Source organism: Saccostrea cucullata, unplaced genomic scaffold, assembly GCF_032062105.1.
Source record: "Saccostrea cucullata isolate Sc308-1 unplaced genomic scaffold, CSIRO_AGI_Scuc_v1 ctg138, whole genome shotgun sequence".
Classification (NCBI taxonomy): Eukaryota; Metazoa; Mollusca; class Bivalvia; order Ostreida; family Ostreidae; genus Saccostrea; species Saccostrea cuccullata.
This window is the reverse complement of record NW_026935400.1, coordinates 106,966-129,239: the sequence shown is the minus strand read 5'-3', so window position 1 is coordinate 129,239 and position 22,274 is coordinate 106,966. Positions and strand designations below refer to the sequence as shown.

The 22,274-nt window shown below is 34.3% G+C and overlaps 1 protein-coding gene across 1 annotated transcript; it reads left to right on the top strand.

The window, feature by feature from the left end:
• The first annotated feature begins 931 nt into the window (after positions 1-931).
• On the top strand, positions 932-21,250 carry LOC134242683 (insulin receptor substrate 2-A-like). Its single transcript, XM_062724780.1, has 11 exons — positions 932-1,446; positions 2,550-2,859; positions 8,355-8,491; positions 8,715-8,857; positions 10,932-11,045; positions 11,343-11,438; positions 14,764-14,907; positions 15,007-15,119; positions 15,447-15,584; positions 16,155-16,316; positions 16,522-21,250. Exons 1-11 carry the CDS (start codon positions 1,321-1,323, stop codon positions 19,122-19,124), a joined length of 4,086 nt encoding a protein of 1,361 aa, XP_062580764.1. The 5' UTR covers positions 932-1,320; the 3' UTR covers positions 19,125-21,250.
• The last annotated feature ends 1,024 nt before the right edge of the window (positions 21,251-22,274 follow it).

Below are 22,274 nucleotides of genomic sequence, written 5' to 3'. Positions count from 1 at the left end.
GAAACAACTTAAAAAATATTTTAAAAAAATAGAAAATATTTAAAACAAATGGAACGACCTCAAAAATATTTAAAAAATAAATAACAGTTATTTTGAAAAACAGAAACAACATAGAAAATATGACTGTTTGGAAGCATGCCGTGGTTTTAAGGTAAAACAACACTTAATTCTAAAAATACCAATTTTTCGAAAGAATTTGTGATCAAAATACTGCTTATTCAGACATTTCCTTGCAAAAAATTATCTATACTCTATAATTCAAATGTTACTTGAATTGCTTCTCTCTCTCTCTCTCTCTCTCTCTCTCGTTGGCTTTTCCAGTTGGAAAGCCAAAAATTAATGTTTGAAAAGCTATCTTTAAAGTTGGAAACGCCAAAATTAAAGTTGGAAAAGCTTGAATTAAAGTTGGAATTACCAATTTTTAAGTTTAAAAAGCCAAGATATAAGTTTGAAAAGCCAAGATTTAAGCTGGAAAAGGCCAAGATTAAATTAAATTGGAATTAATTATAATTACCAATTTAACTTTAAAGTTGGAAAAACCAAGATTAAAACCAACTTTAAAGTTTGAATTACCAACGTATTTTTTTTTTTTACATGACACTAATACGCTCCCTTAAAGATAGTAAATGTTAGACAAATTATCTGAAAAAAATTTGAGATTTATTTTTTTTCGCACCAAGGACACTTCGCTCGACTTGTTTGCACATCTTTTATTACGGCAATCAATATCTAATCTGGAAAAAAATGTTAACCGGTCCGTGTTTAGAACGAATGATGCTTTTGTTTGAATTTTTTTTTTATATAAAGTTGTGTATTCAGTACTAAGAAAAATATGTACATCGAGAGGTACATGTAAGTCGACGTACGAATTAATAACTCTCACGCATGCGCAGACTTTGTTTACAAATTTTCTAGTAATTTTCGAGTCACGTGACAGATATGGCTACTGTAATATTTCTTGTCCTTGACAAACATATGAATTCAACAGATAACTCGTCAATTAATTCAAATAAGACACGGAAATGTTGGTTTTAGACTCAATTATCGTTGAACCGAGGTACAGTGAGAAAGTATCACCTTTAAAGCAGGAGACCAATGTTTGGCGCATACTGCCACGCAGTCCCAGTTTAACACCCATGCAAATTTGGTTGTAAACAACTTTTTAGGAATGGATGTGCATGGTATAACTGAACCGAAAGACTTATGTGGATGATTTTAAAGGACATTTTTGAACATGGATTGTCCAGCGATGTTGTAATTTAGAGGTCCAGTTGCACGATGTTTTTCATAACTTGAAAACTCAGCTGTCAGGTTGACGAAATGATGGAACATTTCGATTCAGAGGATGACAATATCAGTCGTGCCAGCTCTAACAGATGGTCTGTTATGGCATTTGAGCTGCCAGGCTCGGATATACTAAAAACAGGATATCTGAAGAAATTAAAGGTATAAGCAGATCCAGCACAAACTTGAGAGTTAACTTTATAGCTTAGCCGCAGAACTGTAGTGTTATGGTTTTATATAGAATGATATCAGTCTTTGACCATAATGTTACAGAGCGTGTAAAGCAAAAAATGTAAAATTTAGATGCAAGATTTTTTGTGCACTGTTGGGGAGAAGTTCTCGTGTTTTCAACCACCTTTTACTCCCTGATTCTGGACACATTCTTTTTATTTCTTCCACCTCACAACCCTTTGAAATTGTCTCTACAGGGGATAAACTATTTTGATTTGAATTGTCTGTTGGGTTGCATAAAATTCAAATCAAGCAAATTTGTCCATTTTAGAGACAGGGTTGGGAGAATATACAGATTGTTTACTGGTAAACATTGTATCAATCTAGAATTAGGGAGTAAAATTGTCAATTGATCAAAGCTGAAAAGTGAAAAATCTTGCACCAGAAATTGCAATTATTTTTGCATTGCAGGATCTGAGTGTTATTCACACTATAAATATATGAAAACCATAGTGCAGCTAGAACTTAATAGCTATTCAGAATAGCTTGATGAAGCTTTATATATCCTTTTTTTGATAAAATGGCAATGAAAAATGCAGGCATTTGATTTTTCATATATACATTAGTTGGACTAACCAAATAAAAAAACACAACCAAAGTAAATCATAGCTTTAACATTGCATCTTTGAATATTTTAACTTTTTAGCAAATGATGCATTTCTGTTGTTTTGGACACCTTGGTGTACATAGACATGAATTTAATAGTGGGGTTGCTTCACATTGCACTATGAATTCATTCAAGAAGTACCTGTGTGTACACATTAATTGATTTATAGAGTCCCAAAATATTTAGAAATGTGAGTTTAAAGTCTCTCAAAGAGTGCTATTTGATGACTTTTTTTCCTTAAATTTTCATGCACTATTTCAGAAGAGTTAAAAGTTGAATACTTTCACTGCACTAAGGTGTGACTTTGTACATGCTAAAGATAAAATTGAAAAAAAATAGTTATGAAAAAGATGTAAGATGTTACTTCATGTAGTCATATAAGTCTTGTAAAAACCTTGAGTATATGTCTGATTACCTGCATTTTCAGACAAAGAAGGATAAGTTTTTTGTGTTGCGCTCCACCAGTAGCAGTGGCCCAGCAAGGCTGGAGTACCATGACTCTGAGAAAAAATTCAAAGCTGGACAACTGCCGAAGCGACAAATATATCTCCACCACTGTTTTAATATCAACAAGAAGTCTGACACACGCCAAAAGAACTGCATTGCTCTGTATTTGGTGGATGAGTGTTTTGCTGTAGTTGTAAAAGATGCTGGAGAGATGCAAATTTGGTTGGATCTGTTATTGGAGCATCAATATGAATACCTGACAGACTATCAACAGCCACATCCCCACTACGGTAAATAAATTCCCACCACATCTCACAATTATACCTTCACACAACTCATACCACATCTCACAGTCATACCTTCACACAACTCATACCACATCTCACAGTCATACCTTCACACAACTCATATCACATCTCACGGTTATACCTTCACACAACTCATACATTCAACATTCACCATGTTCATACAAATCATTACAAACCTTTAAGTTATACTCTCTTAAAATTAATATGATATTTCACAGTTTTGTTAGCTAACAAAATTCACATCACATCTCGCAATCATATCCTAACACAATTCATACCACATTCCACAGTTATATTCTCACGCAATTCAAACCACATCTCACAGTTATACCCACACACAACTCCTCCCACATCTCACAGTTATACAATCACATAATTTATACAACATCTCACAGTTATACCTTCACTCAACTCATACCAAATCTCACAGTTACACAATCACACAACTCATACCAAATCTCACAGTTATACAATCACAATTTATACAACATCTGACAGTTATACCTTCACACAACTCATATACCAAATCTCACAGTTATACTCTCACACAATGCATTCTTTATCTCACAAAACATTTAACAAAAAAAAATTGAGTTAAAAATTTAATCTTAATACTTCGAAAATATGTCAATTTGGAGGTGTAATAGGAACTACACATATATTTTTGTTTGGCCTTATATGGCATTAAATTTCTTGAGTAGCTGATTTCAAAACACAATATTGTGAATAAATCTGTACTTAAGTCTTAAGATAAGATCTTCTGTTGACACTGGCAAATTAATCTATTCTACTTAACGATTAAACATGGCAAAAATTATTTAAAAAATTTGCATCCTGAATAAATGGTATGATCTAGAAGCACTTCCATGGGATTATAAATGAGAAAAACAATATTCAATATCCTGTCAGAAATAGAGTACCCATTTTATTTTTTAGCTCACCTGAGCCGAAGGCTCAAGTGAGCTTTTCTGATCACATTTTGTCCGTCGTCCGTCCGTCTGTCCGTCCGTCCGTAAACTTTTCACATTTTCGACTTCTTCTCAAGAACCAATGGGCCAATTTTAACCAAACTTGGTACAAAGCATCCTTAGGGTAAGGGGAGTTTAAATTATAAAAATGAAGGGCTAAGTTCCCTTACAAGGGGAGATAATCAAGAAAAGACAAAAATTGGGTGGGGTCATTAAAAAATCTTCTTCTCAAGAACCACTGGGCCAGGAAAGCTGAAACTTATGTGGAAGCATCCTTGGGTAGTGTAGATATTAAATTGTTAAAATCATGACCCCCGGGGGTAGGGCGTGGCCACAATAGGGAATTCAAGTTTTACATAGAAATGTATAGAACAAATCTTTAAAAATCTTCTTCTCAAGAACCACTGGGCCAGGAAAGCTGAAACTGATGTGGAAGCACCTTTGGGTAGTGTAGATTCTAAATTGTTCAAATCATGACCCCCGGGGGTAGGGCGGGCCACAATAGGGAATACAAGTTTTACATAGAAATATATAGAACAAATCTTTAAAAATCTTCTTCTCAAGAACCACTGGGCCAGGAAAGCTGAAATTTATGTGTAAGCAGCCTGGGGTAGAGTAGATATTAAATTATTAAAATCATGACCCCCAGGGGTAGGGCGGGGCCACAATAGGGAATCCAAGTCTTACATAGATATATTTAGGAAAAACCTTTTAAGAATTTTTTTCTCAAAAACTACTTGGCCAGGAAAGCTGAAACTTATGTGTAAGCATCCTGGGGTAGAGTAGATATTTAATTGTCATAACCCCCAGGGGTAGGGCAGGCCACAATAGGGAATCTCAAGTTTTACATAGATAAATTAGGAAAAATCTTTTAAGAATCTTTTTCTCAAAAACCACTTGGCCAGGAAAGCTGAAACTTATGTGAAAGCATCCTTGCTAGTGTAGATTCTAAAGTATTAAAATCATGAAAGGGGAGGGGGTAGGGGGGCATGATAGGTATAGCAAGAGGGGAAATCGGGTAAAGAACTTCATCACCCAAGTTACTCAGGTGAGCGATGTGGCCCATGGGCCTCTTGTTTATATTTGATAAGGTAATGTAAAGTAAAGATATATAAATAGGTTTCTCTAAAAAATCTACTTGCTCGAAGTCAAGAAAATTTTAACATGTTTAATATGCCTGAGGCAGTTGATGTCTATCCCTGCATGTAAACATCTTAGTGCAACTTCAAGTACAGGTGCACTGAAGTGTTGTTGTAAAAGTTTTGTTTGTCTAACTTTGTTTATTTCCAAATGACGTGTAAACCCTGTCAACCAGATCATGATGTCTTTAAAAACGTGATAAAAAAAACTGCAGAAATAATTTATAAATTTACTTTACTTTTCAAAAACAAGTTTTTCTACAGTGCGTGCCTAAAATATCCTATATGTAGCAGGTGCTTTTTTTCAACTGTGTAAATTATAAACATGATCTTTTTTATAGACTTTAGTTTATTGTGTTTTAATGCTAAATGAATTAGATTGATTGATTGTATGTTGTTTATTGTCCCTCTTGAGAATTTTTCACTCATATGGAGACACCACCACTTGCCAATGGAGAGCTACAAATTTTGTCCTATACTCGGCACTCGAGGCTTTTGAGCAGTGAGGGATCTTTTTCCTACTGTGACATCGGACCTCGGTTCATACGGTCTCATCTGAAGGACCAGTCTCATCATCCCACAGCAAGATTCGAACCTGCGACGTAAGAATTGACTCCTTACTTCGCTTCTAGAGCAGACACTCTAACCACTGCGCCACGCAGGCGACTCTAAATGAATAAGAGATATTTTTTCTGTCTTTTTTTCGCTAGTAGAAGTACTTCAACATTTAACAAGTAGTAAAACTGATATCACATAACGTGTATAATGAGGGGCATTAAGATTGTCTAAACTACTGTACAAGGACAATCCTTGAGCTAATCCCTCTTAGCATACAGTGGACTTCTTGTTAAAATGAATACAAATTGTACACTGTTATTGAAAGCTTAATTTACAAATTTATACTAAATGATATTTCTGTATAAGTCATAACATTGCTATAAACATATTAAATAAATAATGTTATGGGAATAATATAGAAAAGAGATTTTTCTGCATTCAGTGCAGACTTTGAGGAATCAAGAGTTGTGTATTGCTCTAAATAGTGAGTCCATTAATTTCTAAAATCCCAGGGGTCTTCCTAACATTTAAACTTACAGTCAGCATGACTGGTAAATTTTAATGTTAATCCATAATTTACTGGACAGAGACCAGAAAAGCTAAATCTGTGGTAATGTAGTAAAGAGTCTGTGGCCTGACTGTCTGAGTAGCTGTTCTTCTGTCTGTCTGATAGCTAGTTTTTAAATCATTCTTACTACAGTTTGGCCCATTTTCAATTTCATTAAACCTTATAGACCAATAATTTGAAGACTACATAATGAAACTTTATTCTATATTAGATTTTGATTTTGACAAATTCTGCTGCCACCCACTAGCAATAGGCCCAAGGGACTTAACAGTCACCTAAATAATGAGGATCCATAGAAGAATTCAAGTATATAATAAAGCCAAATAAATATAAAGAATGATGAAGATATGTTGCCCCAAATATTGAGAAAAAGGATGATCAGCAATCAACAGAATACTTAGTGTAGTACTCAGTAATAACTATTAGTCTTACTACTTCAGTACTTGCCTGTATTAATTTTTGTTTCGTCTGTCGTTTGTTGTTTTCAAGTAAGCTACATCGGACGCAAGCTTTTATTGACAAGTTTATTCCGGTTCTTTCAAACACACAACTGATGCTGAATAACATTTAATGTATATACTGTAACGTTATGCAAATGTAAGATATTTTGTCTCACTTTTATCAACTCTTGTTTATCAGTTTACTAGTCTGCACAACCTTAAAAAATTAAAGTATTACAGGATAATTTGTCATTTATACAAGAATCTACAAAATAGACAGAGAAAAAATGTTTGGCATTTAACTTTGTTTAAAACGATGCATCTATCACTCTGAAGTTGATTTTTACCATCATGAAAATAGATATACTATTACAAAAAAATTATCTATTATTTTGAATCTTTAAATATATTTCCATTTATTTAGTTTATAAATGTGTAAATTTTTCATTATCATGACTAATTGCCTCTGAGTCAAAGTTTAGTTACCTCCTTGTAATATGATGAAGACATTAATTATTTTTTGTACTTTATGTTCAATTATTGGTGTAAGAAAGAATTTATTTAATATGTTGAGCATGACTTAAATTGACTTTATAATTGGAAAAAAAAAATTTAATTGGTTAGAGTAAACTATCCTAAACTTATTATAGTTTAATTAAGTAAAAAATATCTACTTTTATCTTTTCATCCTAAACTTATTATAGTTTAATTAAGGGGGCCGACTATAGTTTCCATTGCGCAATATTTCGCGCATCATAGTAAAATGAAGCGTATTTACTGTTTTAATGCAACTTTTTTTGCTTAATTATTAAAATTAAACAAAATTAAGAAATTATAGGTATAAAAATGTAATTACAATTTGACATAACTGATTTTTTAACCGATTTTGCAATTGATAGGTAGGTTGACGTCGTTGCAGTGTGTTTTTGACGTTATGATAATCTGTAGCTCTTAAAGAAAGGGGTAATAAAAATATTATTAAAGAAAAAGTAATCAACATACGCTCTTGAAATTTAAAACATAGAAATTTGAGAATATTTCCAATATTTTTATTATGTTTTCATGTGAATCCATTGTGTACGTCATATTTTGTAATACTCTATAAAAATAGTAAAATTTGCTAATTTTTTTGCATTTTGAGATGCCCCCTCTGGTAACAAGACGGTAGAATTTTGTGTTTCTTACATATATTGTATAATATATTATTACTCATCAAATATTATAGTTTGAACAAAATGTCTATTGTAGTATTTGTATAATTTGCTTTAAAGTGCTAAAAATTGGCACTTTCCTATATAATCCTATAGTAAATGTACCCGTATTTTGAGACAGTCCCTCAGAAATACCTGGACGGTAGATTTCCCCCAAACTTTGCATGTACACTGAAGTTAATGTAAGTTATATATGGTATACACTTGAAGAGTTTCGCTATTGTAGTTTTCACACAATAAAACTATAGTCGGCCCCCTTAAGTAAAAAATATCCACTTTTATCTTTTCATAGAAACTTGTCATCCTTATGTTCAGTACACTTAACAGAATTAAATCAATAACTTTTACATAAATAATATAAAAAGACATCAGATCTTCACTGGAATAATGATAGCACATGGAATTTAGAAAAATAGTTCAAAGTTGTAAGAATCAACACTGGAATCTTTGTGACCCCCCCCCCCCCCCCCTTCCAGTATACTCGTATATGTATGTCTTCCCTTTTCCTCCCTCTTTACAATTACAACAGATCCAATCTACTGAGTTGTATAATATATACATTATTGTATCATTGCAATGTTTTCTGACTTCAGATTATATATGGCAAGTGGAGATCAAACCTAAGGGACTAGGAGTAAGCAAGCACCTGTGTGGAGGATACCGCTTCTGTCTTCAGGACACAGTCTGTTTTGTCAGGAATAATTCTAATAAAGTGGACTTTGAAATCCAGGTGAGTCATCTGTGAGTCTGAGACTGCGGCTTTATCATGCTCAGATTCTGTCCGATCTGTAAAAAGATTATGAGTACGTGTTAAGTAGATTTGTAAGACGATTATGAGTATGTGTTTAATAGTAATTAGTTATTCAACCTATTTGGTTTGAAACATCTCTCATACCCAACATTACAGCTACTTATGAATTATAATTGAGATTAATGCAATGCTTTTCTTCTAGATGATGAACATAAGGAGGTGTGGCCATAAAGAGGCGTTTTTCTTCATGGAGCTGGGCCGCCATTCTCCGACAGGGTCGGGAGAGCTGTGGATGCAGGTCGATGATGCATACATAGCACAGAGCATGCACGAAGTGCTACTGAGGTGAGGAAAGCATAGCACAAAGTGTATTTTTGTAGTTTCTTACAGCGAATTACAAAATACTGGTAAAGTTTTCAATAGGTTGCCTGAAAGCTGAATAGGGTGTTCAAACAAGTATCACATTAGGTTTCAATCTAGTTGGTCACAAGGTTACTCAGGTGCTGTAATAAAATCTGCTGTCTATAGAGTAGGGGTGCAACGATACGCCTACCACATGATACGATACGTATCATGGTATTCAGTTCACGATACGATATGTATCACGATACGTGACATATTGGGTTAAAAAGTCAGACGTTTGTCATCATATACTTTAAACTAAAAAAAATTATCAAATGTTCATTACACTAACACTAGGAAAGTGATAACATCCTTCAACCCATTAAATATGAGGCTGGAAACAAGTTAAACTGCTGCTTCGTGCAGAAGCCATTTTGAAATAGTAAACAAGGAACCAAAACGGATGATTCAGATAATTACGGACTGTTTGAACCGAACTGTGATATCAGTTTCAGGTATCGTGAACCGAACCGTAGAGAAATAAACCGCGGTATTATCGTTGCACTCTTGCTACAGACTGATCCAAATTGAATGCAGAGAAAATTACTATGCAGAGATAATCAGTATGACATCTGAATTTTTAGCTCACCTGCAGTCAAAAGTTTATAGTTGTGTTTTTCTGCTCAAAGTGTGACCCATAATTGTCAATAGTGTATCATATGTTGTTTGAACTGAGTAGGACCAGAATTTAAAAGGTTGGGGGATCTCATCAAAATTTAGAGTTACAGCCCTTCACATGTTAGTTACAATTCAATTTTTCAACTGATTGCCCTGTTGGCCATGGTGTAGCAATGCCCAAGGAAAAACATTTTTAAACTTCAAAAAATTACAAAATTGCAATTGTCCACATTTCCAAAAGAATAACAAGGGTGCATATAAGTAAACATGAAATTAGTTTCAGTTAAAATCTATACCTCTGTTCGTGCTAGCTTAATATGTAAATTTTATAAAGTCTGTTTTGCTTTAATAAATTAATTAATAAACAAGAGAACATGTGGTGATGCTGGGTATGGAATTCAGTGCCCTGTCTATCTAAGCATGCTAAATGGGTACTTTACTTACCAGACTCTCAAGACCAGTGTAAAAAATGGTTACTGAATTTGACATTTTCTTTGTTGTACTCTACAAATTATTTAAATTTATATTTATCAGCATTGAAACATGTCAGTACAATATACATAAACATTAATTTCAAACATTTAAGAAATGAAGAATACTTTAGTATAATGCCGTATTCTCCTTATAAAGCACCCTGGGGATTAGAATTTTTCTTTTCTTTGGTGATCAATGAATTGTGTTTGTCAATTGCTATATTACTGACGATTTATTTTCTGATGTGATACTAGTCATTGTCGTAGACAAGTGGTGATGGCAGCTGTGTAGGTGATAAGTGGGAGACAAATACAATAGTTGTGGCTCTGATAGGAGGAGGCTGGAGTGCTTTTCACTCTCAGATGATGAGTAGGTGTATCGTGTGGGCACTGTCATTTTATATTTCCTCTCCATGATGACTATATAATTTTTTGTTCTCAATGCATTTGAAATCTTATAGCAATAAAATTTTTCAGTATTTATGCATACTAAATTATAGTCTTACTTAAATTGATTTTACAATTGATTTTTTGTATGTGGTGATATAATTGAAGGGAAAAGGCAATTTTAATGAAAAAGCAAATTTCCAAAAATGGCTTTTCTGGTAATTATAATAAGGCAATATTGCCTACTCCTTTACACATCAGGTACATTGTTCCTTTGATTTACTTAATACTTAGATGGAATTCCCAGAAGTGAAACTTTTAATAGCCAAAAAATGATATTGTATTTCTCTGGTCATTTGATCTGCACTGTGTATCCTTATAAACTTTTCTTTTCCTTATTTAGTACTCATTTGAAATTGTTACATACTAGAAGATACATCAAATTAATAATACTAGCCTGGTCAATGATGCTAATAGCTGTATGAAAGAGAAACGGAAAAAATACCCAAATTCTTATGCTACATAACGTAATTTTGCAGTGCAATGAGAGAGCCTTTTAGGTCTCGCAGTAACACCAGTTCCTCGGGTCGTCTTCGGGATGCTGAGATGGAGACTCATGAAAGTCGCAGCCGTGAGGGCAGTCAAGGTCAAGGGTAAGTGATGAATGAAGTGACAATAGGGAAAATGAAAAGGGGGAAATTGTACAACAAAAATTGGATTCCAGAGTAAAGAGCACATGCAAATTAGTTGATATCCTTACTCCTAGTGAATTGAATATTTTAAGGGTAAGAATTGATAATTTTTAGCTTTAAAAACTTTTGATTATGAAGGCCAAAGGATTTTGTTTTAATTTTGCATCATGTCTTAATTTGAACAATTTCTAATCTCTCAAAGCATTTGTAACATATGTGCTATGGTGTATATATTGATTGTTTTAATTATTTCTGTAGGTCACTTAGGAATAAGAAGAAAAAAATACCTCGTCCTGGCAGTGCCCTGCCCCCTGAAGTTAACACCTTGCCCCAGATCAGTACAAGTCCTGCCAGGTGTGTATTACATACAGTAAAACTTGTTTAGTACAAACACAGATACTGCGAATTGACAGATATAGCTAAGTTATTTTGAATCCCCAGCCATATAAATTCAAGGAATTCCTTATAGGGATATAATGAATTATGGATATGGCGAAGTAATTTCAGAGGTCCCAGTGACTTCGTTTTATCAGAGTTTTACTGTATATTCATATAGTGTGTATGTTCCCATCTAAACTGCTACTAACAGTAAAACACCAACTTTTTAGAAGGAAAGGCTGATAACTCTTTTTAATCAATTATTTTGATGCAGAGTATATTGCTCATAAATTGGTTGAGTGTGAATCCCTCCCCCCAAATAGCCGACGCAAATAAATGTCAGTCTATCAAGATAACATGTAATGTTGTAAAATTCTGTGTGTATTTTGTTGTTTAGTTTTATCCTGAGGCTATAGGGGTGTGTTGATATTTATTTTTTTCTTTCTTGTGAAATCACTAAATGATCCTTGTACATGTATCGGACAATGTTTTAAAAATAATAAATGTTGATTATGTTTCAAATGAAACTCAATTGTTTTTGAACAAAATGAAATGATTAACTGAGAATGTCTCTAAATTTTATTTTGGATACAATTATTGAATTCAATATACTTTGAAATTAATTGTTCTTACTTTTAGTTTGCCTTGATTGTGATAGTTGTATCTGTACCTTACAATGGGATTGTTGATCTCCAGGATTGACAAGTTATTACTTGGAATTTCCAATGTCAAACACATGACATCGATTATTAATGTACTTTTATATGATGTAATTAATTGTCAAATACCAAGCATCAAACATGTTAAGAGCCATTCTCTGTAATCATTTGAAATTTCATATAGGATCTGTGGCACGCATAGTTTCAGAATTTCTCCAAACTATCTATGATAAAAGTCATTGATACCCTAAACTGAAATCAGGCAAAAATTGGTTGCTATGTTTTATAGTTACCATGGCGACATGTCTTAAAGTTCGAAAAATGGCATTTTTTAACATGTTTAGAGCCCCATAGTTAACATTTGCGACAAAGCAAACAATTGGCAATGACTGTTTCCAAAAGTTGAAGGTCAGATGTCTCACGTGCATGATAAACATGTTTGGTAAATCAACTATTACATATGTCACTATGGTAACAAAGTATTCAAAAGTAAAAAAAATATTCATTGAATTTTATAAAGTCATACACATAAAAATAAAAAGCAATTATAGGATGAAATGTGACCAAATAATAGAAAAAAGAACCTTGAAACATATACCAAGAACAAAATATGATATTTCATTTTGGTTGGCAATGGTTGCCAAGGTTTTTATACCACAGAGAGCCTTCAAAGTAGCACTATGTATGTTTAAATCTGATCCTATCTTTTAAAAAAAGCACATTTCCTCATAACTAATGATCAATTTTATAAGATGTTGGTGTGCTCCAAGTTTTCCCATTTGAAAAAATTCAGATTAGATTCTTTAAATAGAGCGTTGCTATGGAAATAAGCAGAAAATATATGCTTAAAAACCTGAAAAATATTTTCTTTCCTTGGATACGTACCCTCAAATGTAGATTCCCAAAACTTTTATGATTGATATTTATTAACAGCGAACTTGACTTTTAAGTTTGACTATCATCCAATCTGTAAGTGGATGCAAGAAGTTGGCACACAGGGTTTACCGGTAATATTGATATAAAGTTCACAAAATCGAACATTTTCACTTCTTGGTAACCATAGCAACAGTGTTGTTTTATTCATCAAATTTTATCAATATATGATATTCAACTTCAGTTCTAACAGATAACTACTATTCAAGCTGAGTCCTTTAATTTGTTTCTTGATTAAATGGCAATTAAATTCTTAATGCAGTGAAAAATAATTCACTTTTAAGCACTGGTACTTTGTTTCCATGGTAACACTACAAAGTAGCAATTATACCGAATTTTTCTTATGGTTTTGGTGTTGCAAGGTCCTAAGGATGCATATTTGCCAGTCTTGAATTTTCATGTTTTTCCTCAAGACAGTAGCATTAACTCAATCTTAGTTACTGGTTTTGCATGGTTACACTGTGTTACCATGGCAACCACAAAAGTTATTTATAGAATAACATTGCTTATACTTATATACTTAAGGTCAAACATTTTCATTGTTTTTCTTAAGTCGTTGATTGAGTTTGAGCATGTAACATCTATCATTAGTGAATACGGAGTGTTTTTCAGCATATTTCAGCATTTTAAATGTATTCCAAATGTACCCTTGGCTACCACTTACTTAGAGATATATTCTAAGCAGTTTTTTTACAGTATAAGTGACATCAAGGTGCCATGTTTTTGTGAGAATGGTTTGTTTGCTTTTTCTAGTTTTCATTAAGCCACGGTCAAGATTTAAAGTGGCTGAAAATCTCGATTTTTCAAACTTTTGAGGCTGTTGCCATAGCAACCGAGACACATAGCAACGAAATTTTGTTTGATATTTGGTTCTGGTGTCAAGTACTAAGCATGGGTGAAGTTTCATCAAAATCGGTGACCATGCGTGGCAACGAAGTTTAAGTGGTTACAGAGAATCGTTATTAAATTAATTGATCCTTTATCCATGTGGTCAGTTTCTTTTATAGTCTTGACATTGTTAGTCATTGCCATCAGTAGTAGGTCAGGATACACAATAAATTTGACAAATATTTTGTTTTCTGCACTGTATGCCATGCATGCATGTATGTTTGTCCCCAAGAGCAGAGCTGCCAACCCTTACGATTTTGGCGTAAGGCGTACGAAATCAACGTCTAAAATACGCCTTACGATTTCTCTGTATATTATTCCGATTTCAAGTTTTTCTCGTTCAAATTTATAATACCGGTATTTTCAAAGCTGGCAGTCTATAGTTTCTACTATTATAATATATTCATAATTCTTACAATGCTTGCTTGTATCATCGTTGCAGTTTTAGATGGCCGATTACATTCATGTAAATGTTTTAGAGTAAAAAGATGGAAACATTCCTCAGATTACATGTCCATTTGCAAAAAAAATCTTTAGCAGCAAGGGGCCTAGGTGGTCCCTAGACCCCGCCTTACTATTTTTCATTTTAGAATGTTGGCAGCTCTGCAAGAGTAGTTCCTATTTTGTAACCTAAAGATATAATGCAAACTGCTAAAAAAAAAAAAACCATTATTACAGCTAATTTGGAAGTTAAAATCTTCCCTGAGAGATTGTTACATTTATCACTGTAGCAAAATCTTCCATCCGTGGCACTTTGTAATAAGCGTAATTTACTGTATAATTGATTTTGCTCATAAATTTTTTTGTTCTCTGCATTTCAGTTCCCATAAGGCACCATCAGAATCCTTCCGTGAGCGTGGTTTGTCCAATTCGATGGAGCAACAGAAACCTCGTCATGACAGTTTTACGTATAAAAGTCCAGAATTGTATGGCTCTAGTCCAGGACCGGACTCAACCATTGTCAAGTAAATACTCCTATAATTGACAGTGTAACTAATCATTTCATTTATGATGGTCGGAGCTTATTTTTTGTTTTTTCTATGGTTTAATTAATTTTTTTATAGACACTTGGACGTGAGGAGTCCTAATTCAGTGGAGAACCCCAATTCCTATCTTGTCATGTCTCCCACCTCACGGTCCATTTCACCATTTAGAGACCACCCAATGGAGAGATCAGGTATGGGTCAAATCCTTAATTAGCAATAGCAGTCTGTCATTGGAAATTTAAAAAAGTTCATTCATAAATATTATCAGTCAGCTGGATTTTCCTGTATATTGTACACGAACTTGTATCATGTTCAAAATATGAAAAATACTACCACTTTCCCCCCTCCCAAATATGTATTAATCTCAAAATATGTAACTCATAGAAAATAAATATTTAAATTTATTAGATTAAGCAGTAAAAATTAAGTATATATAGCTGTGTATCTGACATACTACATTTCAAAAAGACCACTGTAAATGGCATTTATTTAACATTGCTGAGCCTGTCTGTTTACAGGGTCCTCTGCCTCGGACCATGAACCGGTGCCCAGGATGGAGGGAGGGTACATGGACATGAAGCCTGGTTCAATGGGTAGTAACAATCCTGAGCCTGGTTATATTGACATGAGTATATCAAGTCCACACTCAGAGAAAGGTAAGGGCACAATGACAATGTAAAATGGTTACACTGACTTTGTAAATGGTCACACTTACATTGTAAAATGCTCACAGTGACATAGATAAATGGTCTGTAAAATGGTCACACTGACATTTTAGATTGACATTGACATTGTAAAATAGTGACATTGACATTGTAAAATGGTCACATTGATATTGTAATATGGTCACATTGATAGTGTAAAATGGTCACATTGACATTGTAAAATGATCACATGGATTTTAATGTGGTTACACTGACTTTATAAAATTTCTACAGTGGATTCTTTCACAAAATATTTTCCTTTTTTATATACCATATGTACTTGCCTATAAGTCAGATTTTTGGGAGTTAATCTCTGGTCCAAAACTCTATGTCCGACTTATTGGCGAGCTATAAAATTAATGGTATTATATGAGGTCAGTCCCTCTGATATATAAGCTTATTAAATACAACCAACTTATAGGCGAGCATATACGGTAGAAGATATTTCTTATACTGAAAACAAATTATATGATGGGGAAGATTTTTCAGACTTTATTATAAAAGCGTCCTTATCTTTTGCAGCTGCATCCGCTCAGATGAACAGTGGTTACATCCCGATGGGAGCAGGGCATGCTGGGAGAATAGCAGCCTCAGCACCGATTCCCATCAGACAGCCCAAGGAGCCAGGCTACATGGAGATGGGGCCCTCCAGTCAGCCTCTCCCTCAGATCAAGGAGGGAGGAAGTAAGTTTTCATCAAAAGGGGGTCATTAATAGCAATAAATATTGAACTTGATTGGAATTATATTCTCGTTGTGAATACATGTAGTACAGCAGTTTAATATTAGTAAAAAATAATATTAATGTGTAAAAAGTTCATTTGAGTTTAATTTAGTTTGAAATTACATGAAAATGTGTAGAGATTAAAATAAGTTTGTTTTCTGTTTTAGGTGGAGAAGCATATTTACCTATGACGCCAACAGCAAACAGTCCAGTACCTGGTTCTGACAATCTCCGCCCTGCCAAAGTGGTCTGCTACCTCTCAGACGACTCAATGTCTGGCGATCTGCCGAAACGATCTTTCTCCCTAGGATCTAAACCCAGTACTACCAAAACAATGAGGCACCATACCAGTTATGTTGAACCGAAGGCCAAGGAGGAAACAACAGACAGTGGTCGCTGGCAGAGTGCTCCTCACCTCATTGCTCAGAAGAAAGCACAAGCCACCCACACTTATATGAATACTGACTCTTCTTTGGGTTCAAGTCCACTGAGCCAGTCGCTTTTCTCAGAAGACTCCATGATGGAGATGGAATACCGACCCCGAGCCACAAGTGAAAGCTACAGGCCTCGAACATCTAGTGTAGGTAAAATCTTGTCACAAGCCCGTCAGCGTTCATCAAGTTATGGACAACAATCAAAACTAGCCCAACTTGCTCATGATGTCAGGAGAAAAGTAGGATCCTTTGAATCGGTTCGTCATTCAAGTATTGATAAACAATTATTTCATCGCACTTCTAATGACTCTATTGAACGTATGTCTTTCTCATCAAAGGCTTCATCCTCTGAATCTCTGCGTAACTCTAGTAGAAACTCGGAATATGTGGACATGCACTTGGAAAAAAGTAATGATACAGGATATATCGATATGAGTATTGGAACCCCCAAAAGTGCAAAGTCAAGTGCATGTCATTCTAGAAGTTCATCAAACCAAAGCCTTAGTTCTTCACCTGCAGTTATAAACAGTTTTGGAATAAAACAGGAATCACCCAGTATAAAAGTAATCAAATCCAGTGATGGAAATGCTCAAAAATCATCAAGTTTAAATGTGAGTTCTAGGTCCTCCATTGCAAGCAGGAGTCCGTGTGGATCAGGCAGAGAGTCTGAGGATGAAAGCTACGTTCCTTATGCTCCTGGGATTTCAGGAGAAAATCAGGTGCAGGAGACTAGATCTGGATCATTATCGGACAAAAAAACAAGTTCAAGGTCAAATTCACTTTCTTATGAAAAAAGACCTGGATCTAGATCTGGATCATTTGGCTCAGAGAAAAATCCAGATTCCAGATCTAATTCTTTTGGCACATGTTCAAGGCCTAGTCCAAGATCTGGATCTTTCAAAGCAGATCAGAAATCTCACAAGGGCTCCCGATTAGGAAGACACAGTCCCAAAGCAAGCATAGTGTCCAGTGAGGCTCATAAAAGTGTGGACAAGAAGGCTGGGAAACAATCAGATGATAATCAGTATATTGACTATGAACCCGGTAGTGTAGATGTAGGAAACCTGACGGAAAATCCACAGACTGTTAGCAGAGTAGCAGAAAGCAATGTGGTGCATGAGTCCACCACAACTGTTCAAAAACCAAGTGCCCAACTTCCTCAGTACAGTATGTCAGCTGACCCCTTGTTCTCAGCAATGCTTTTAGTTAAAGAAAATAAAGGTGGAGAAAGTGAGTCCAATAAGAACACAGACACTATTCCTCAAACAAAGAAGGATAATTCTGTTACCAAGCCTAAAAGCAATTCAGAGAACTATTCATATATGGAGTATGCACCAGATACAACTATTACAGTGGACAATTCTCTGAAAAGTCCAACAGTTGTCAGATCTTATTTTAATACAGACTCAAGTTCAAATGAGGAAAAGAAGAACAAACCAACAAAGGATACAACTGAGAAACTAGAAACTGAGTGTTCTGCAAAACCACCAAACAATGTTCCAGCAAGTTTAAAGTCTGAACCTGATAGAAAACTGATTAAAGAGAGCAAAAGAGAGAGTGCAGTAATCAAACAGGTGCTCCCAATGAAAGCAGTGCTACTGGACAACACTGAGGATGATGATGGGTATGTGGGGCTGGACTTTGGGGACAATAAACGGAGCTCAAATTTCTCTTACCCTCCGAGGTCTCCCATCAGAGGAGATCCTTCAGAGGGGACCTCAGTAGACGGTGATTTGTATACGAGACAGGACAGTAGACTGAGAGCCAGTCCACCGAATGAGGGCCCAAAATCGGATCAAACAGTTACCACTGGACTAAAGAAAAAGCCAAGTGTGAGTTCCCTTCAGGAACAAGACAATGTGTTCAGAGACAGTAAAAAAGAAATTGAGAGAAGCTGTGAATCTTTAAATTTAAAAAGCCCTATTCCACTTTCTGTGACCTCAAATCAAGAGCTTCATAAACAACTTAGTATGCCCTGCATGGCCATGGAGTCGGAACAGAGTGGTGATAATGGGCAGGAGGGGGATATAAATCGTCGTAGTTGTTCCGATCTTGCCAGTGAGTATGAGGAAATGTCCCTCCCAACTGTGAGGTCTAAATCTACCTCCAGTCAGCAGCTCCCAGAAGGACCCACACTGAACTATGCTAAGCTGGACCTCGGATCCAGTGAAGAAATCCCAGCGGAACAGAAATTTCGCCAGACTAGGCATCCTTCCTCCCCAGATGATTGCGGTCCCCCTCTACAAGGGTATGCAGAAATTGACTTTGAAATGTCTGATAATTTAAAAAATGCACGGAGCAAAGAAAAATTGCCTGTGAAGTTTTCTATAGAATAAATTAATTAGTACTTGCTTAAAAGCTTTAAAAGTAAAGGCTGGAAAGCAAGAGTTGTGCTTTAAACTGGCATAAGGTAAAATATTCTGCCAGCCTAGTGTTGTATTTGTAATCGTTCTCAGTACAAGAAAATATCTGTTGGAAGTTTTTCTTCATTAATGAATTTGCAGCTATGTCTTACAGTCTAAATTTAGACAGCTCTCTTAGAAAGCTCTGGTATTTCTGTTTTCTATTGATTTGCACTTCTACCGGATTGTGACCATTAAGTGTCAGACATAAAGTGTATGATGAACTGTCTTGGTACAACAGATTGTATTTCATACATCTCATGTGATAGAGGTTGTGTGCTTTCTGTGTATGTAATGCAATATTTGTACAAAAAATGTTGTTAGAAAGGAAAAGTGCATTTTATCTCAAATTTATGTCTGCATAAAGCATTTGTATGCTGCTCGAAAATTGTAATGCAAGAAGATATTTTTTGTGTGTGAGTGATGTTGCTTAACTGCAAGTAAAATTGACTGTATGACAGCTTGACGGTAGAAGAAATATTGAAGTTGGGCTTTTTCTGATGATTTGCTGATCATTACTGTACGAGATGACAGTTTTATAGAGCAAATTTTTACTTGAAGCTTTTAATGTTTTATGACAACTTTTGAGGAATTTATTATTTTATGTGACTTTGTTTTAGAGGCAGATGCATCTTACCTTAATTACAGGCATTATACAAAGCTTGGTGGTTGTAAATTTATCAACACTTTTTAAGCATTTTGTTAAGTTTTATTTTGAAGGATGTAGGAGTGTTCATACATTACACTTGCCTTATTCATTCATACAATATGTAACAAGGAGACTTTTTAATACAACATCACAATTATATATTTAAAAATACCTTTAAAAGGAAATAACATTTTTGAAGATTGTTTTTGATTACTATTTCTTTATTTTTTTTTTAAATATGAATTATGCATGCAAGTCTGTTTGAGGGTTCTCAATTTTCTTTGTTTTTATGTCTCTTTCACAAGTAGTCTTCTTATTGAGGACTTTATAATTGGCCAGTGTTTTAATATTTTCAGTCTGTTTAAAAGCTTATTTCCAAGATTTTTATTTGCAACATCTCTCTATATACAAGTATACAAATTTCAGCATAAATGCAGATTATGCACTCTGGTATAATTATCTGTTGGTTTTATCATCATTTAGATATATCCAATCATTGATTTATATTTAGGCAGTGATCATATTTCACTGGGAAGTGCCAGAATGTGACTCCTCATTACCTAAATTACATACAGTTAACACCTAATCTGTATTTGAAGAATTCGGGTTTATTGGTCCTTTTTTTAAGATTTGCCAAGCAAGGTTTGCTATTTAGTTATAAATTTGATTTCCTTTGGAATTAAAAGCTTTAATGCAAATTTTACATGAATAAACATCGAGATGACGGTCAATGAATTGCAAGGCACCAGAGAATTATTTGGCATGAAGTTTCCAGTTTATAACGTATTGCATTTTCTGTGTGCTAGACAAAGTGGGAGTAGGTTTAATTCAATGAGCTCCATTAATTAAAGTAATTAAAATTGTTTTTAAGAGAAGGAGGTTAAGAGTGCCTTACAACATTGTAAGTGCTTGTTGATAAGGCGTGTACTATAAAAACATACCAGTATTGTATGTAGTCTTGAATTCTCTGTAAGGATATTGCATTTAACATTAACCTGTATTGTAGCACAAGGTTTTCATCACTAACAATTGCAATAACAAAAATGATAGGAGTATTTTATAAAAATTTATGTTATTATCTTAAAAAAAAATATTGTTTTTTTATACGCCCGTCTTAAGACGGGACGTATTATGTTATAGGCTTCATGTCCGTCCGTCCGTCCGTCTGTCCGTCTGTCCATTCCTGTCCGGCTCATAATTTCAATACTATTAGGCCTAGGATTATCAAACTTTGTCAACTGATACTTCTTGGGTAGACGGTGTGTCGTGCACCAAAAGTAGGTCGCTCTGACCTTTAATAAAGATGCTATGGCCAAATATGGAAAAATCCTGTCCGGCTCATAACTAGAAAACTATTAGACCTAGAGCTATCAAACTTGGCAAAAGTATACATCTTAGGTAGACGGTGTGTCGCGACCTATTTCAAGGTCACTGTGACCTTTAATTTTAGTGAAATTTTTTAAAAAACTAAGTTTTCTAAATTTTAAATTTCATAATCCTAAAAATGTAAAAAAATAGAGTTGTATCCTTATTGAAAAGTATTAAATCAAGTAAAAACTTATTTTTTCATCATATACTTTACAGCAATCTTAAATAAATTTCAGTGTTAATGAGAGGAATTCAGTTTGTCCCATGGGCATAATTATCAAGCACTGGTCAGGAAGAATTTTGATAGCAGAAAGTTGCATGTTAAATTAGAGAGAAATTAATGAGTTTAGTGTGAGGAGGTTTGGTGTTATCCCTTGGGTATTGGGCAAATGGACAGCCAGCCTAGCTGTTAGATTAAAAATAGCTCTTGTTGGCTAGCTAAGTTTTAAAATGAATTTGATAAAAAGTAATTAAAACTTATTTGATATTGCATAATAAACTAATAATCTGATATTATATAATATTAATTAATTAAAAACTAATTTTATGGGGTGGGGTTGAATCAGCATGCCTACTTGACCATATGAATTAAATATAAAACCTGTCTGGCATTAAATCTAAAAGAAATCATGGAGTATTTTATATGTTTTAAAAGTGTTTTAGGATAAAAAGTGCAGATCCATTAATATTTAGGGAGTAATGAGTAGACAAGCATCCAGTCAAAGATTAATTAATGAGTTCAATGTACGAAGGCTATCTGATCAAGCGCTGCCTTATCTGTATCCTTTGGGGATTAGACAGAAGAACTGCTGGTCAAAGCATATGTCATTTGATGGCCAGCCTTTCTTTTCAAAATTAATTTGGCATAGATTAAGTTGTTAAGACTAATTTGATATTGTTTATTATGATGGCTGGCATTTGACAAAGTCTGACACAAACAGTATAGAAATCTGTCAGTTATGTAATATTTGTTATAATTATGCCTACAGCACAGGGGATGGATAAAGAAATATTTTTTTTAAAAATGAAAAAATCATGGAAATCTTAGAATCAAGGTTGAAGTGATT